The sequence below is a fragment of the Pan paniscus genome, chromosome 15, assembly GCF_029289425.2.
Source record: "Pan paniscus chromosome 15, NHGRI_mPanPan1-v2.0_pri, whole genome shotgun sequence".
Classification (NCBI taxonomy): Eukaryota; Metazoa; Chordata; class Mammalia; order Primates; family Hominidae; genus Pan; species Pan paniscus.
Genome location: NC_073264.2, coordinates 105,338,436 through 105,357,019, shown reverse-complemented (window position 1 = coordinate 105,357,019; position 18,584 = coordinate 105,338,436). Strand labels below are relative to the sequence as shown.

At 62.5% G+C, this 18,584-nt stretch overlaps 1 protein-coding gene across 2 annotated transcripts in view; it reads right to left on the bottom strand.

Annotated features, from left to right (window-relative positions):
- Positions 1–16,488: 16,488 nt before the first annotated feature.
- Positions 16,489–18,584, bottom strand: part of KIF26A (kinesin family member 26A) — a 44,535-nt gene continuing 42,439 nt past the window's right edge. For both annotated transcript variants that reach the window (XM_063596138.1, XM_034938254.3), the window contains exons 14-15: positions 17,994–18,144; positions 16,489–17,771 (exon numbers count right to left, since the gene is read on the bottom strand). In XM_063596138.1, coding sequence (XP_063452208.1) covers positions 17,590–17,771; positions 17,994–18,144 — 333 coding nt within the window. In that variant the 3' untranslated portion in view covers positions 16,489–17,589. The remainder of the gene's footprint in view (positions 17,772–17,993; positions 18,145–18,584) is intronic.

The window sequence follows — 18,584 nt, the reverse complement described above, 5'->3', positions numbered from 1 at the left end:
GGGCACAGGCAGAAATGGGGGTGGGTGGACTACCTGGAACACGCTTCAAGAAAGAAAAGGAAATGAAAGTCAGTAGACCAGAACCCCATGGCTGCCTCCTTCTAGCCCGGCACCACGGCCCCGCCTCCTGCACCCTCCTTCCCGCCCAGCCATGACCACGGCCACCTTCCCCCTTCCTTGCCTTGGCCCCTCCTTGGTAAGCTCTGCCCTAATTTAGACACCACCTGCCCTGCCCTTGCCTTCTCTTTCTCTACCTGGGCTCATCCCACACGCCCTCTCCCCACCCTAAGGTGTCCCACCCACCCCCCTCCAAAGCACCTTCTCCCCAGCCCCCACAGCGGTGCTGGTAAATGTTTTAACAACCAGCTCTGAGAGAAAAGAACAGATGCTTGTGTATGCGAATGCACGTTGATTATACACGTTACCGCCATCAAAGACCTGTACACACAGTTTAGAAATAACACAAACAGATACACAACTCTCCCTGGTGAAGTCTGAGCCCTGAAGGCTCCTTGGCTCTGCTCTCACTTCCAGCCAGCCCCACAGCTGCCACTCCCGCGAGTCAACAAAGGAAGCCAGGTCTCTTTTCCCAAGAAGCTCATTGTCGTGAGGTCTGATGTGTGCTCTCTGTTCAACGACCGCCTATCTCGCCCTCACACCAATTTCACTCATTCAACGGGAACCGCCAGCACTGCAGATTGCAGCCGGGCTGACTCTTGTTAGCTTTCCGCGCCGTGGCGAGAACGAGGACATGATCTGATTCTACACTATTGAATGACAAATCTGTGGAACAACTGGCTCCTGTCAGCCAGCAGGAGCCGGCCCCCGGCATGGCCTCCCCCACAGCTCCCGGCAAGAATGAAGGATGAATTAACGAGCTGGTGAGTGCATAGGCAGCCTCTGCCTCAGCCCAAAGCTTCCACCTGGAGCTGCCTATGGGACACGTCCCCCGGACCACCCAAAGCATCTCAGACCCAACCAGGCCCCCAAACCACGCTGGCCTCCTGTGGGCCCGGCCCCACGCCTCACCCTTCCGCCAAACTCAAGCTGCCTCTGCCATGCCGGATGCCCCAGCCTCCTTCACCCCACACGCCTGCCCTGCTGCTGCCCACCACGCGGCCCCATCTCCAGCTTCCTCTCGTCGCCCAGCCTCACCTGCGTCTCCTAGGGCTGTTTGACTGCTTTTCATTCTTTTACTCCTCGACTGCCCCGTCTGCAGGAGAGGGCTGTGAGGTCAGCCGGCCAGGACAGGGTTCCCTCCACAGCCTCTCACCCACCCCGGAGAGATCCAGGGGTCTGCTGAGTTCCCCGGGCAAGAAGCAGCCCGGCCTGCCCTGGGCCCAGCAAGCTAAGGCCTGGGGACACCCAGTGGCTGTGGGTCCTTTCTGTGTTTCAGACTCAGATTCCCTGGGATGGGTGACGCATCAGAGTCCTGTCCAGCATGCAGGGCCTCATCCCACCCTCTCCCTCCCACTCAGCCCCCCGCACCACCCTTCCCTGCCCCACCCCATGCCCCCAGAAGTCTCTGACGCCCCCAGAATTGGAAAGGGGGTGGTTTGGGAAGGAGAGACCCTGCTGGTGGTCTGGGCACAGGTGGGACTTCCAAACCGCAAGCAGCCCCTGCTGCTGTCCCTGGGGTGTCTCTGACTCCCGCCACTACTACAGGGCACCTGTCTCAGATGGGCTGCTGTCCTTGGCTGCACGAGAACTCTGCACAGGGTCTTCACTCCTCGCTGTGGCCCGGTCCGCTAGCAGGAGGGTCTGCGTGTGCAGAGTGGTCTATGGAGAGACCCCAGGGGAGGGACTGCGAGGGGGCTCGTTGAAAGGACCACTGTCCGGTCCCCAAGAGTGAACACCAAGCAGGGGGGCCAGCATGCCGCCCCCCTTGGCCCCATCCTCAGCCTGGCATGCTGGGCCCTGCCTGGCCGCCCCCACAGCTCAGCCAGCAGTAGAGCTCAGCCCTGGCCTCACCGGGCACAGACATCCCCTGAAACAGACACCTGCCAGAAGGACCCTCACCCCTGCATCTCTGGTTCTCTCTGCCCTTCCAGGTTCCCCTAAGCACCTCCTCTTCCAGGAAGTCTTCCCTAACCACCCCTGGCCCAGGTGGAAGCACTTCCCTTCCTCTGAGTCCTCCGCACTTTCTCTGCCTCTCTCCTGGCCTAATCGTCTGCTAGGCCATCAGTCACCTGCTGGACCGTAGGTGACACCCTGGACCGTAGAAGCTCTTAAGAGTCTTAAGAGCTTCAGTCTACACCTGACTTCCCTCCCTCAACACAGCCCTGACACAGCACGAGCTGAGAGCTTAGGTCTAGGGAACTAAAGAAGAACTAGAAAAGTCTGGCTTCACTGAGCCCACCATGTGCTGGGCACTGGGGATCATCACACACACCACCCACTTCACCCTCCAGGACAAGGGACAGCTCTCCCCATTGTCCAGAAGAGGAAATCGCTGCCCAGCAAGGACAGAGCTGAAGGCCCAGCCTAGCCTCGCTGCTCCGGAGCCCTGGGTGGGCAGGTGCCCTGCCGTCCGGAACCCACGGCACCCAGCCAGGACCATGGAGAGACAGGCACCTGCTCCAGGATGGCACATCCACACTCCTGAGCTGAGGAGATTGTGGAGCCAAGACTGTCTCTGCAGAAGCCGTTCATCCACCCCCTCCCCTCTGCCCAGCCCTGACCCCTCATGGCTCAGGGTGCGCGGGCCACCTCGGCCAGAGGCCTTCCCAGCGCTGAACTGTGCAAATATTTGTTTCTTTAAGAGAAAAGAAGACCCTCTGGTACTTCCAAGGGGAGCATAAATGGGGCCCCAGGAAACCCCACCAGGATATGGGGCTGGCTGATGCCTGGAAGCAGCTCAAAGCAAACCAGGTAATTACCAAAAAACCAGGTAAAAACCAAAAACAGACCAACCAGAGCAGGACCTGACTTCATGGTGAACAAATGTTCTTTGTGTTTTTAAGTGAATGCTGCATTTTAAGCCAATCCCTTCCCACCTGCCCCCGCCACTGCCATGCTCCCTCTGTGCCCAGGTCACCTGGACAGAGGCTCTTCCTGGACCAGCCCTGAGAGCTTGAGGGTCCCGACCCTGCCATGGCACTGGGGCTGGGTGGAGGCACTGAGGGCGAGGAGGGAACCCCAGTTGATGCCCCGGTTCCGGAAGAGGATGAAACAGGGCCCCCAGGAGGGGTGCACAGGGGAGAACAAGTCTGAGAGATCTGGGGGCCGGAGGGACATGGGGCAGATACCAGAGAAACGATGGAACTGCAGATGTGGGGCACAGGGATGGGGTCTGGGGGCCAAGGTGGCCCAGGGGGACGTGAAGCCCCAGGGCAGGGGCAGGTGGCCCAGGGAGAGTGCAGGGAGGAGGACAGGGCTGAGGGCCACAAAGGGACAGACGAAAGACACATCCACAGGGCGGGGGGGAGGGGCCGGGGTGGGGGCCGAGAAGTGGGCACAGATGCCAAGAGAAGGGCACCGGGGCTCTGCCTTTGAAGGCTGTGAGATCTTGCCCAGCAGAGGCCTCGGTGGTTGGGGAGGAGAGGGCTGAGCAGCCTTGCAAGAGGAGACCACCCCGGCCTCGATTTCCCCAGGGGTGCACTGGGGTAGGTCCCTGGGAGTGGGCTGGGGTCTCCCACAAGGCCTCCCTGGGGGCTGGGAGCTCATTTGCGAGTCTGCTCAACCTGCCTCGGCTCTATGTTCACACCCCATGTATTGTCACCCGACGCCACGATGCCTGTGCCTGGTGCGCTGCTGCTAGAAGCTCTCAAGTGCGGCGGAGCCCCCTCCTCACCCAACTTACAGCAAAGGGAGCAGGAGAGAGAGCAGGCCAACCAGCCACAGGCAGGGGGCATCCCCACCCCTGCCTCAGCTCTGGGTGAGGCCCTTGGGAGACAGAAGCAGGACAGCCCCCAAGAGCTGGGCAGAAAGACGAGGGCAGAGGGCCCCGGGTAGCTGAGCCTGAGATTGGGGAGCTGCCTGGAGCAGGGAGCCAGGTACACACAGGGGCAGGGCTGTCCCCAGACCAAGACCTGCCCACAGGCCTCAGCAGGCACATCCCATGTGCCAGCCTGCCCAACGCCCAGCCTATTCCTTTTCCCCTGCCTCCAGCTCATTCCTTGCCCCCAGAAGCCAGAGCCTGTTCCACTGACCCCACCATCCCATCTCAACCACCACCCAGCTGCTCCAGCTGGCCAGGCTGTGGGTGCTGAGCTGTTCTGAAGAGTGAGGGCACCAGGCTCCCGGAGGAACCCTCAAGGCCAACCAGTCTCGGGAGCAGGGGCAGAGTCCATGCCGAGTGCGAGGAGACCCCTCTGCCCCTCTGCAGTGCCCCTCCAGCTCCACCAGGCTCACCCCAGGGGCAGACGCAACCCAATGTGGCCCCAGGGTGGGTCTGGCCCTCCTTGTGGCCGCCCGTCCTCCTGCCCAGACCCAGGGCTCTGCTGCGAGGCGAGGCAGGGAGAGGCCTGGCTCTCCTTCCTCCTGTCAGCCTTGCACAGGCCGGCCTGCCCTGGACCTGGCCTTCCTGGTCTGTAACACGGGGTGACACGGATACCTGCCCACGCCTGGACATGGAGGGGCCCCGATAAATCCCCGTGGCAATGGCAGCAAATAGTCACTGCCCTAGAGAGGACCAGGCAGCAGCTCCTGGTGCCCCCACCCTGTGCCGCTGGCTCTGGGCACTTTACAGGCCTTTTTCTATTTCCCAGGCTCCATGTTGAGTCCACACAGCTGGTGGAGCAGAGCCTGGCCGTGGACCCGACGGGAGGCTGCACTGTGCACACATCATTCCTACCCCTGTCCGTGCCATCCCCATTGGAGCCAAATCCATTGGCGTTCCTTATGTGCCAGGCACCACTAAGCCGCATACTCCGGGTCAAATCATCTAACTGAGCCCCAGTGAGGTAGGGGTGAATACGGATTTCCAGTTTCAGAGGAGCACAGAGAGGTTCAGTAGCACACCTGGGGTCACACAGCAGGCAGAATTTGCACTCAGATAGCCCAGCTGGTCTGGGCACTGAGGCCAGTCACTGCCCAACACTCCGTGTCTCTGTGACACTAGGTGAGCCCCACCCAGGAACGGGAGGCAGGAACTGGCAGGCCCTGGGCCGTGTGGTCCGTGCAGGTGGGTTCCCAGGCAGAGCCGCCTCTCCCTGCGCTGCTGCTCTGTGATGGACCCGTCAGACCCAGGAGGTCAGCCCCGATGGCCGCCTCAATCCGCAATTGCCGTTCAGCTGACAGCAGCGTGGATTTACGAGCAGCCCTCCGCCTCCCCACGGTGGCCGAGCCACCATGCCCACCCCAACCTGGGACCAGTCCTCAGACCTCCGAGGGTCTTGGCCCACACGTCCTCTGTTCCCCTGAATGCAGGTGCAAGGGGAGGCCCCTGCCTGCATTCCCCACCTCTGCCTCTCACCCACCAAAACTTCTTGCCCCAAAGCCTCTGCTCTCCCCATTCAGGGACCCACCCACCTCCACTGTGCAGGGAGCCCTAAGCCTCCAAGTTCCCATTTCCATAATGGGGAAACTGAGGCCCAGGGGGCTGAGGTCACAGGTCGGAGCTGGCTCCTGCAAGGCCAGGCTGTGGCTCTCACCAGACCTTTCCAACCTCCACCCTTTAAAGTGCAAAAATCAAAGGTCAGTGTCATTTCACCAATGCGAGGCCAAGGGGCTTTCCTAGGTCACAGGGCAGTTTCTGATGCTGAGTCTGGGAGTACAGCCCACCTCTGCAGCCTGGCTCATGGCGGGGAGCAGGGAGGAGGCACGGGATGGAGGCAACTGGGGTTCAGGACAGTGAGCTGCAGGCCCGACCAGCCCCACCCTCTGCCCCCAGGGCAGGAATCAGGAATGGAGACAGCTAGCGTGGACCCCCGGCCTCCCCAGCACTCCCACCTCAGCCTCTGTGCCTGCCTTTCCCGCTCCCAGAGTCCCCTCTTCAGAACCAGCCACATAATTTTGGGTGGGGCCCACAGCGTAACAGAAACCCTGGGCACCTTATCCAAGAGTCGTTATGAACTTCAAGGTGGCGACGACTGGGCATAACAGTGTGGGTCCTTCTGAGTGTGGCCCCATTACTGCCAGGTCTCAGCCCTGCCCCTGCCTTCCATCCTGCCTCCTCCACCCACATCCCACCCTCAGCAGCCCCCTTGCCCTCCCGCACGCCCCCTTCCCTGGGCTCCACAGATACAGCCTACACCGGGAAGCCCATCTGCCCTGGGGGGACCCTCTGAGGGTTTGGGCCAGTCTACCTAGGCTCTGGCCTGGAAGTCACCAAGCACAGCTGGCCACAGGCCACCAGAGGCCACCTTCCCATGCATGTCCTGGCCGGGTACCAGTCTGAGACAATAGTGGCCCAAAAGAAGCTTCTGGAAGAAAATGCTGGTGCTCTACTCCAGGTTCCTTCAGGGGACACTCCAAAGCAGCACTGGGCTCTGAGCTGAAGCTTCAATCCCCAAACTCACAGATTCCCAGGTCCTCCCACCTCAGATCCTCAGACCCAGGACCCCCAGATCCCCAAACCCACAGCCCTGAACCCCCGACCCTGGAGCCCGGCCTCCTTCTCTCGGCAGCAGCTCAGAGGCCTCCTCTGCCCACAAGAGCAGTCCCCGGTCTAGCACCTGAGCCCAGGTGTCCAGCAGAGTGGGCTTGGGTCTGCAGGCCACCCAACCTTTGCTGGGCAGATTTGCTCCCTGTGCCTGTCTGTGGGAACGCAGGCCAAGTTCCTCCCCTCCCCACGGGCTTGCCAGGAAGAGCTGGAGGTGGGGACTGGTGGGGGAGCCCCCATGCCAGGGCTCCAAGAAGATGGACATAAGAGCAGGGCATTGGGTCCCATGACTCCTGAGTGCACGTGTGTGTGTGTGCATGCATGCGCCCATGTGCGCATATGTGTGTGTACATGTGTGTCCCTGGGTGCATGTGTGCCCGTGTGCATGTGTGTGTGCGGGTGTGCCCCTACGTGCCTGTGTGCCCGTGTGCATGTGTGTACATGTGTGTCCCTAGGTGCATGTGTGCCCGTGTGTGCATGTGCGTATGTGTGCAGGTGTGCCCCTATGTGCATGTGCACCCTTATGTGCATGTGCACCCATGTGTGCACGTGTGTGTACGTGTGTCCCTAGGTGCATGTGCGCCCGTGTGTGCATGTATGTGTACGGGTGTGCCTCTACGTGCATGTGTGCCCATGTGTGCATGTGTGTACATGTGTGTCCCTACGTGCATGTGCCCATGTGTGTGTGTGCTCATGTATGTGTGTGCTCATGTATGTGTGCACCTGCACATGTGTGCACCTGCACACGTGTGCACACACCAAGTGATAAATCTGGCCACCTAGAGGAGGTGTTTTACTCTCCTCTGCGCCTTATTAACAAACTGCATGGCCTGACACGCGCAGCCGGGGACTGAATCTCTCAGGCAGATCAGCATAACGGGAAGTAAGTAAACAGTGGCCTGCACCAGCCACCTGCTCAGCCTGACCTGTGTCCTGCACCAGCTCCAGGTCCCACCTCGGACTAACTGGGCCTGGGCGCCCTCCTGCACCAACGGCTCAGAGCCCTGGCCATGCCGCCAGCCCCGTGACACTGTGAGGCTGTAGGTGGCCTGCTACCTGCCTCCTCACCGCCTGTACTGTCCCAGGGACCCTGGCTCCCCTCACACAGCAGCCAGCCCTGAGGAACTGCCCTCCCAGGTGCTCAGCCAGCCCGTTGGGTAAAGCTAACAGGAGCCTTCTGCGCTGCTGAGGAGGAAACAACGAACACAGGTGCAGGGGGGCCTCACTGGGGTCCCCCCTGAGACAGAGTGCATGGCCCCCTTGCTCTCCAGGCCCCCGCCAGGCCAGCCAGGCCCCATCCCTGCCCATCCCAGGGAACTTCTCCGGCAGCCCACGTGGGAAGTGGCAGAGCTGGGGTTGGAATCCAGGCGATTTCCAGTGCCGATGCTTTGCAGGCTGTCTCAGAAGCAGATGCCCTCCTGGCTCAGCCACCTCCAGGCCAGAATGGACTGATCCCTCCTGCCTTGGCAGAGAGGTGTCGCCTGCCCATGCCCCAGGAAGCCTGGGTTCCCTACAGGCAGGACCTGGGTCTCCCTCATCTGGGCCTCTCAGCTCAGCCCGGCCCAGAGCCCAGGCCACGATGCTCAGGAAGCGCCCCCTGGACAGCTGTGTGCTGTGAAACCTCCTTCCTGCAGGAACAACAGGAGTCAGACACCTGGCTGCCCTCAGCCTGGGCCAGAGCACCCTGCCCAGTGGGCGTGCGCGGCGGCTGCTGGCAGGCGGGGGCCGCCCAGGCTGTAGATCACACCCAGCCTGCCCTGGCTCTCAGCGAGGCTCATCCTGCCTCATAAAGATGCCAGCGAGCCCTGCGCCAGCACAGGCAGGCCCACAAATCAGCCTGGGCACAGGATTTAGAGTGTCACCCCTCTGCCAGGCAGATTAGCTTTGCGGGACAGCCGCTGAGGCTGCGAGAAATATGGCCCGCCGCCCCTGGGGCTGGAGAAACGGCAGAGATTTATTCCAAATCAGCCAGCTCAGACGCAGCAGACAGCTGCTCCTGCTACAGGAGGGGAAATCAAGGCACAGAAAGGAGGCACCTGCCTAGGACCTGCAGTGCAGTGGCCGGCCAGGCCCCACCCCTGCGCCCCTCAAGCCCCTGGTCCCTTCCTGCCCAGCTATGCAAGGTCCCTTCAGGGTTCCAGTGTCACCAACGGCCCCGCCTGGGAGTTTCCTCGGTGAGGCACATGGGCTTCCCCTTGAGGGCAGCAGAGCCGTTTCCCGAACCTGGACCAAGTGTTTCCCCAAAGGGCTGAGATAACCAGGAGCCCACCGAGGAGAGAGGCTGCCTTCCTCCAGGTCAGCAGTGGGAGCAAATGGTGACCCTGCGGCCCCCCAGGAATGGCAAGGAAGTGGCAGCAGTCTCAGCCCTCCCCACCCCCAGGCCGTCCCCACCAGGTCCACGGGATGCTTCAGAAAGCCGGCTGAAGCCCCGTATGGCAGGCAGGGCAGACTGGCCAGCACTGGCAGGGGGCCTGACACCCCAGGGGCAGCACGTCCATCTGACCTCACACTCCCATGATGGTGACAACAGTGTGAAGGCAGCTACGCAGTGATGTCACCCTGAGGGTTCTCAGGAATGTCATTACCCCAGGGCCAGGCCGTGCCACAGTGGCAACTAGCCCAGCATCGCCCGCCCTGGCAGCCAGCAGGCACCTCCCGCATGCCATTCATCCACTCCGGGCCACCGAGTTCACCAGGGAGGCCCCAGTCTGGCACGGGGCTGTGACCCTGGACAGCACCCTCCTGGGGCATCTCCAGGGGCCTCATCTCACCTCAGACCTCCTCAGGGGAGGGTCCTGGGCTGCTCAGGGGCCTGGGCGGGGGTGGGGTCCCTCTTCCCAGGTACAGTTCCTCTCATCAGGAGCTCCCGTCTGCTCACGGGGCCCAGATACACTTCCTTCCACCTGGGTGCTTGGAGACCTCGACCCCCCACCACACCGGGGCCTCAGCCATTACATCCCCTCACTTCTGCGGCTTCAGAGGGGTGGAGACTCCCAGGCCTGTGGGCTCGGGGGCTGTCAAGCAGAGAGCTAAGCACTGTGTGAGGCAACTGGTGTGAAGCGTTATCCAAGGGCCGGGGCAATGGCTCATGCCTGTATTCTCAGCACTTTGGGAGGCCGAGGCAGGAGGATTGCTTGAGCCCAAGAGTTCCAGACCAGCCTGGGAAACAAAATGAGACCCCCTCTTTGCAAAAAAATACAAAACTAGCCAAGCATGGTGGCACACCTGTGGTCCCAGCTACGTGGGAGGCTGAGGCTGGAGGATCATTTGAACCTGGGAGCTTGAGACTGCAGTGAGCTATGATCGCACCACTGCACTCCAGCCTGGAAGACAGTGAGACCCTTTCTAGTAATTTCTAATTTCTATATATATATAATCACACATCCTGGCAGGGACATGTCAGCCACGCGTGTGGGGGGCGGGGGAAGGGGACGCACATGCCCGCAGGCCTAGGAACCAGGCAGCACCAGCTCACGTCTGGGGGCCACGGGGGCCTGGGGGCAATGGTTGAGGACTCAAAACCGACGCCACCCAGCTGAAAGGCTCCCAGTGGCCAGAGCTGGAACAGCTTTAGTCATGAAACTAATAGTATTGAATGTAACCCAAAGTACAAAACAAACATCTCTAAGTCCACGCTGCTGAAAGTATTTGGATAAATTAATAAATGAGAGCGGAGACAAATCTCCCGTGCAGAATTCCAGGTGCTTTACGTCTCTGCCTCCAGAGGTGAATCCCGGAAGGGGCAGCAGACAGGAACTCGGGCGACCTGAGTTGGGGCCGTCGCCACCGCCTCGCTGCATGCCCGTGGGAGGGGGCACTGGAGCCTGCGGTCGGGTGTGGGGGCTCTGTGTGAGCCTCAGGGTTTTTCTGCAAGCCCAAAAGAAGGCTTAGTTTTAAAAGATGATTCTGAAACAAACAGCACCCCCCAAGGCCAAGGTCTGGTGCAGCTGGGTGCAGGCAGACGGGGGAAGGTGGGGGGGACCCACATTTGGGACATGACACCTCCTCCTGACAAGGTGGCCAGGAGGGAGTTTAGGGGGGGACCCTCTGGCTGCCCCAGGCCCAGGCGTGGAGCGAGCACCTTCAGGGCCCCGCTCTGCTCCCAGCCCTCCTGGAAGCCTCTGCCCTGAAATCACAAATGTCCAGGCTTACGCGTCCCCTGTGCCGGCCACAGGGACTCTGCAGAGGGAGACACTGTGCCCCTCAGCCTTGGCCTGTCTGAAGGGAGACAGACCTGGGCCTGGGCCTGCAGGTCCCGGTGACAACATGGGGACACAGGGACGTTCAAGGCTGCCACCAAATCCAGAGCTCTGAAGGGGGTGCCACCACGGCCACCCGGAGCCCCAGGAGCCTCCCTGGACTCCTAGCTGCTTATCACCTGTACCCCCAACACCCACCCCACCCCCAACACCCACCCCACCCCACCCAACCCCATCCTCCACACCCACCCCACCCCACCCCATCCCTTCACCTGTACCCCCAACACCCACCCCACCCCATCCTCCACACCCACCCCACCCCATCCCTTCACCTGTACCCCCAACACCCACCCAACCCCATCCTCCACACCCACCCCACCCCACCCCATCCCTTCACCTGTACCCCCAACACCCACCCCACCCCATCCTCCACACCCACCCCACCCCATCCCTTCACCTGTACCCCCAACACCCACCCCACCCCATCCTCCACACCCACCTCACCCCATCCTCCACACCCACCTCACCCCACACCTCTACCCCACCCCATCTCATCCCCTACAATCACCCCAACCCATCCCTCTACCCCACCCCATCCATCTACCCCCATCTCTACCCCCACCCAATCTCCCCACACCCACCCTCACCCCACCCCATCTCTCTACCCTCCCACGCCATCCCTACCCCAACCCCATCCCCCCACACCCACCCTCACCCCACCCCATCCCTCTACCCCACCCCCACCCATCTCCTACAACCACCCCCACCCCTACCCTCACTCCACCACATCCCTTTACTCCCCCAACCCATCCCTACCCCCACCCCATTCCTATCCCCATCCCCACTACCACACCATCCTTTTACCCACCCCCACCCTATCCCTCTACCCCCACCCCATCTCTCTACTCATACCACCCACACCCTCCCCACACCTCTACCCCCACTCCCACCTCTACCCCCACTCCCACCTCTACCCCATCCCTCAACCCCAAACCCACCCACCCCACACCTCTACCCCCACTCCGACCCCCACCTCATCCTTATCTCACCCCCACTCCATCCATCTACCCCCACCTCTACCCCCACCCCATCTCTCTACTCATACCACCCACACCCACCCCACACCTCTACCCACACTCTCACCTCTACCCATCCCTCAACCCCAAACCCACCCACCCCACACCTCCACCCCCACCCCACACTGCCTGCCTGTCCTACAGGAAGCCGGAGCGTCTTAGCTGGCCCAGGGAATTCCTTCCCAGCCTCTTCCAGCCTCCTGGGTTTCCTGTGTGGAAACGGGCCTGGATCCCGCCTTGGTAAACACAATGTCAGGAGGGAGAAGTCACCCTGGGCTTCCTGTTTGCTGGGAGCACATCCCAGCCCCCAGGCACCGTGGGGCGGGGCTCGTTCCCAGGAGAGGAGCAGACAGGGGGCCTCCACCCCAGGAATCACCCTCCCGCCAGGGCTGCAGACAGGCCCTGGGGCGTGGGGCGCAGTCACAGGGCAGGGGCCTCCTCGGATTCCCAGGGAACCAGGGTGTGGGGGCCGAGACTGGTCCCCTTCTGGAGAGCCCAGAGCACCGTCCATTTCACGGTAGCCGGGGGCGGCCCTGGTGGGGGGAAGCAGATGAGGACAGGTGCTGAGCCATGTTCACACACATGACCGCACACGTGAACAGGAACCTCGGCAGAGGGGGAGACTGAGGCTCGAGACACAGGGGGACTGGCAGAGCCTCCCCTCCTGGCCCGGGACCCCGGGAGAACGTGGCATCATCCGGCAATGACCCCGCTGCTGGTTATTTAGGGCCCCCATCTTGGGCACTCCAGGCGGCCCCCATTCCCCCCTTCAGCTGCTGGGGCTCAGGACCCAGTGAGAACCCTGTGGAGGCTGCTGTGACCTCACTCCCAGTTCCCAGGGAAAAGTGTCAGGAAAGGACCAGCCTCGGGCCACGTCCTGCTGGCCTCATGAGGAACACACAGGCCCAAGGGCAGCCAAGCGACCAGCAGGCCAGGAGGGGCGACACTGCCCCATCAGCCAGGCTGGTTGGATCTCTGCTGCCACCATCCCTAGTACTGCTGCTGCTCTGCCAATGGCCCCACCCCAGCCACAGCCACCAGCCTCCCTGCCACCAACGCTCCTCTGCCAGCACTCCCACTGTCATTGCTGCCACTGTTCCCATCCCACCCTAGTGTCACATCCCCATGGCCATCGCTATGGGTTGCACTTGTGGTCCCTGGGATGGTGAACAGGAGGAGGCTCACAGGGAACCTCTGAACCCAGCGCCTGCTACTGAAGCTGCAGTCAGTTTCCCAGACGCCTACCACGCCCAGCCAGATAGGAGGACCCTGAGTCCAGGGATGAGGGGCCTCTGCTCTTCCGCCTCCTGCGGATCCCAGTCCTTGGAATAGGGAACCCCCCTCGCCCTCCAGCAAGGAGCGGGGCAGACAGCCTGGCAGGGCCCCGGGAAATCAGACCGTGGCTCACGGACCCTCCGCCACTCTGCGAGCAGGGCGGACTGTGGAGCGGCTCTGTGGGCCTCCCAGGCCATGTAGCTCAGCTCCTGTCCCACTGGCCTGCCCAGCCCACCCAGCTCTGGCCTCCTCTTAGCCACCTCATGACCCCCTGCCCCTGGTCACCCCACCCCACAACGTGGCCTCCCGTGCTAGGGCTGGTGTGGGCAGGGCCGTCAGGGCAGGCCTGGACTTACTGGGTGAGTCAGGTGGGCACCTCACTCCATGGCAGGGGCAGGCTGGCCAGGTGCCAGGCCAGCCTCAGAGGCTACAAGAGACACCACCTGGGAGGACCTTGCCAGTGCCCGGCATAGCCCAGCAAGGTCCTTTCCTGCGCCCACTCCCCTAACCCCAAACCCGCCTCAGCCCTGGCCATCCACCGTCAGCAGCTGCGTGGCTCCCCGTAGGCTGCCATTTCTCCCCACCTCAGCTGACCCTGACCCTCCCCTGTGAGCCCCTCCCATCCTGCCCCTGCACACTCCAAATCCGCCCCCCTACTCCTCAAGGAACACCTGCTGGAGGCTCAAGCAGCCCTTGCCCTCTCAGGGCCGCAGTTTCCCCAAATGTCCCGGAAGCAGGAGGCAGAGGCTCCCTTGCCCTCTCAGGGCCTCAGTTTCCCCAAGTGTCCCGGAAGCAGGAGGTGGAGGCTCCTTTGCCCTCTCAGGGCCTCAGTTTCCCCAAATGTCCCGGAAGCAGGAGGTGGAGGCTCCCTGCAGGCTGCATTGGTGCCGCTGCCTTAGCTTCAGTTTCAGTCAAAGAGCTGGGTCCCTGCCGCTTTCCCATCCATAAAATGGGTGACTCCTACTTGGGCCGCTCCCCAGCCACCTTTCCAGCCCCTAATGACAGGGCTGAGGGCTTTGATGTCCCAGATGAAAGGCCGACCCAGCTCCTGGGCTGGCCCCAGGACAGTGGATTCCACGTCCTGTAAAACAGGCACTGCCCTCTGAGAGCCAGGCCCGAACTGTGGGAAATGGGCCCGGCCTGGCCTGCCCAAAGGCCACCATCCCCAAGGCCCCAGCCACGCCAGCCCGGCAGGCAGGAGGACCGGGGTCCAGACAGGGAGGACGGGGGTCCAGGCAGGGAGGACCGGGGTCCAGGCAGCGAGGACCGGGGTCCAGGCAGGGAGGACCGGGGTCCAGGCAGGGAGGACCAGGCTCCCCAGCAAGAAGCAGGCTCTGGACCCCTCCAATGACAGAGGGATGGGGAGGGGGCAGGGGTGTGCTCTATGAAAGAAAGGGACCCACCCAGACACACCTCAGCACCCACCCATCCCCTGCAGGTGAGCAGGTGCAGGGCAAGAAGGGAGCAAGAGCCGGCACCCCGCAGTGGTCTGGGCTCTAGGGCAGCTCCCCAGCCTCCCTCCTGGGACCAGCATCACCCCGGTCCCTGAGAATGAGGTACCCTGACCCACCCAACCCCACTCAGACCCCAGCACTGTCCTGGCTCCCATGGACAGAGTGCCTGGCCAGCGCCTCTGTGCAGGTCAGGGGTCACAGCCAGCTGCACCAGGTTTCCAGGACACAGGCCGGGTGGGCTCAGGCTCTCCTGAGAGCAGGGTCCTGAGGGGATCACCCCTCCACACCCCAAGCTCCATCACACCCCACCCGGACCCGACCCCCTCGCCAAGTTCTCCAAACCCAGCACAGAGCCGGCATGCGTGGCCCTCGGCTTCTCGGGAACAACCCTGCCCTCCACATTAGTCTGAGTTTCTGCTGAGACGCAGCGCTGGCCTCGAACAAAAGCAGGGCTGGGGCTGGAGGATCAGGGGCCCCAGCAGCCTCCCAGGCTGGCCTGCAACCCCAATCCCAGAGGCTGGAGTCCCAAGGGCCACCTGCGATGGACACTAGGAGCCTGGGTGCGGGTGACCCTGTGGCCTGACCTGGGGGGCCCTGTGGCCACACGAAGGACTGCGTCTGTGTGGGACCACAGTGCAGGGCCGGTGGGAGGCTCTCTGCAGACGGCTCAGAGCTGTCCTGGACCTGCTTCCACCGCAGCCGGAGCCTCTTTAAGGGGATGCTGTCATTCACGTATTCTTTCATTCCTTCTTCAGCCAGGGTCTCCCCAGCCCTGCTGGGCCTAGCCCTGTGCCCAGGATCGGGGAAGGTGATGACTCAGACCCCGCCAAGCAGGGAGACAGGCAGAGACCACACAAGGTGTGACGTGCCATGGCAGAGAGGCCTAGGAGCCTCCACCAAGGAGGGGCCCCACAATCCCCCGCCTGGAGCCAGGGAGGGGCACCTAGCCGGGGACAGGGGGAGTCCCCAAGGGAGGGAGGGGCTGCACAGCCAGCTGCTGGGCAGGGGATCACAGCACGGGGGATGGTGGGGCCTCATGGCCAGGACCTCGGGTTGAAGGTGGAGTGGAGCAGCTGGAAGCCAGTGCAAAGCCGCAGAAAGGGGCAGGTGCCCAGACACAACCTTCGCAGGCCAGGCAGGCGGGGGGTACTGGCATGGGGACAGAGTAACAGGCTTAAGGAAGCAAACTAGTTCCGCTGGGGACCTACCAAATGAGAAGCAGATAGGACTCCGAAGAGGCCAGGAGGCAACCAGAGCAACAGCTAAGGTGGCCCCAGAGGGCACATGTACAGGTCAGGTGAGGCCATGAGCTCACAGCAGTCAAAGGGCTGGGGATCCCCCAAAGGGTCTGGGGCCTCTGACCACGGGAAAGCCCAGCAAACTGGGGTCAAGACAGACCCAGGCCTGAGTCCTCCAGGGAAGAGCCTCCATCCAGGCTGCCCCGGGAGGGGGCTCCTGTGGTTTGGGGGTCCTGAGCCCATGAGCAAAGGCAGGCAGAGGGCAGAGGATGGCAAGAAGACTCTGGGAGGGAAATGCTGCCATCACTCCTGCCTCGACTTCCCCACATAGCATAACCCAGAGACAAGGGAGCCAGGGGCCGCTTACACAGGGCTGTTTCCCGCCAGCCCAGCCCCCAAGCCTGGCTCCCTGCCCCAGCCTCGGGACCCTAAGGTCTCAGCAGAGTCAACAAGAAAGCAGATCAGAAAGGAAGCGTGGGCTTGAATCCCAGCTCTGTCGTGTTCCACCTTCTCCGAAGGGCCCTCACGGCACCGTGGGCCCCACAGGGGCTGCAAGGCAGGCCCTGGCACAGCACCCGAAGCCCTGGGTCCCCGTGGATGTGTCCTTCCCACGCTTACTGCCCCTCACCCCAGGGACCCTCAGAGGGCGGCACACCAGGGCGTGAGGAGTCTGCCGACGCCCAGTGAACTCAGCAGCCGTGGGAAACATCGATGCATCTTTAATTCACAAATAAAAGCTGTAGCAAGATGTCATCTACACATTTGTACAAAGGTTCAGACGTCCTATGCCACGCACGATCCTCAGAAAGTATGAGCCTGTCGTGCGGGGACGTCACAAACGCTGGCAGGCTCACCCCTCGTCTGCATTTGGCAAGAAGCGCCTCCCAAGGCCCCCCCCACCCTGCCCAGGGTGCCCCCCAGAGGGAGCAGGCCTCCCACAGCTGGAGAGAGCCCGGCCCCCAGAACACCTTCCCTAGAAAACCATAAAAACATAGATCATTTGTCTTCAAATTCCCACGGCAAATTCCGCATTTATGGGCAAAATGATATAAAAATATGAACCTAACAGAACCTTTACAAAACCCTACCCCCCATCTTTGTTGTTGGTCATGGTGGTCTGTTTTGTTTTTTGCTTGTGGTTTTGGTAAAAATTCCTGCCGTGGAAGAGGCAACCTGTACCTGGGGCTCAGCCCTTGTTAGCTGCCCTCGGGACAGAGCAGGTTCTCGGGAAGGGAGGGGACTCGAGGTCAGCCATCCCTGCCCGGGAGACCCCAGGATGGATCTGCGTTGAGAACCCCACACAGATCCCCCACAACCCGGGCTCTGCTGAGAGGAAACCATTGTAAAAGAAAAGTCATCCTGAATCCTGAAAGACCCCTGGGGCGTGCAGGTAAGTCCCACTCCACAAAAACTGCTTGGCTGCAAAGAAGGCAAGGTGGACACAAACACAACCGGCGCCAGCCCCGGCCCGGACAGGCGCAGCGGGGCCGGGCTGAACACAACTTCTGCTGGTGTCTCAAGTCTGTAGCACCAAATGCAAAAGGGAGAAAAGTCCAAATCAAGGTCAAAGGCACTTGCGTTGCTGTTGGGTGGTGACGGTCTTCTGGTCACCCTGGCACCCTCACTCTGTCCACCGCGTGGCCGGCCCTCCCTCCCCCACACTCCGTCTCCTCTCTGAGACTCCCGTCCCACACAGAAACCCCTCCGCATCCTCCCCCCGCAGCCCCCACCACATCCTCGCTCCGTCCCACGTCCCGTCCTCCAGCCCGCTGCACGCCCCCTCCTCTTGTCCGGCGCCCAGCCTCAGACGTCCACCTCCTGCGGCCCCGGGATGGCAGCACTGGCTGCAACGCTGATGTCGAAGCAGGTGACCATCATGATGTGCGCCTTGCACAGGTTCACGCACTGCTCCAGGGCCGCCGTGGCTCGCTCCAGGGCCGCCAGGTACTCGGCCGACTCGGGCTCCAGCTCCGGGTCCACCTCAACTGGGGAGGGGAGGAGAGGGGAGGGGCACCTGCGTCAGGCCCGAGGCTGGGGGCAGCCACCTGGCCCCCCAGAGGCCCCAGGAAAGGCATCTTGGCCCGGCCGACCCTGCCTTCCAGCCTTCCCACCACGAGGTACAGGAGAGCAACAAGGCTCTGGGAGGGGAGGGCAGCTGTCAGGGCACACGGTGGGCCGGGCTGGGTCCGTGGGCGGGCGGGACTCACACTGCTCCAGCCAGCGGCCAGGCTCCAGCATCAGCCGGCCCTGGGTCTCGGCCAGCTCCTCACACAGGTGCTTGTGCTTGGCCTGCACCTCCCGCAGTCGCTGCTGCCTGCGCTCCGCCAGCCGCAGCCTTGTACTGACGCATGCCAGACCCTGGGAGGCAGGGCGGGCGGGGGCTCAGGCATGGGACCCTCTCCCCAGAGACCCCCAGCAGCCTTGTACTGACGAACACTGGACCCTGGGAGGCAGGGTGCACGGGGGGCTCAGGCATGGGACCCTCTCCCCAGAGACCCCCAAGCAGCCTTGTACTGACGAACACTGGACCCTGGGAGGCAGGGTGCACGGGGGGCTCAGGCATGGGACCCTTTCCCCAGAGACCCCCAAGCAGCCCTGCTGTGGCCCCCGCCTCCCTTCACCTGCCAGGCCTTGGCAGGCACACAGTGGGGCTCCAAGGGCGGGCAGGGGGCGGACCGGGGGCAGCCCACCCATGCCCGTCTGGGTCCTGGCTCGGCTCTAGGACCACCCTCCCCACGACAGGGGAGAATTCCATTGGACAGCAGCAGTGGCCTCAGGACCCCCCAGCCACCCACCCA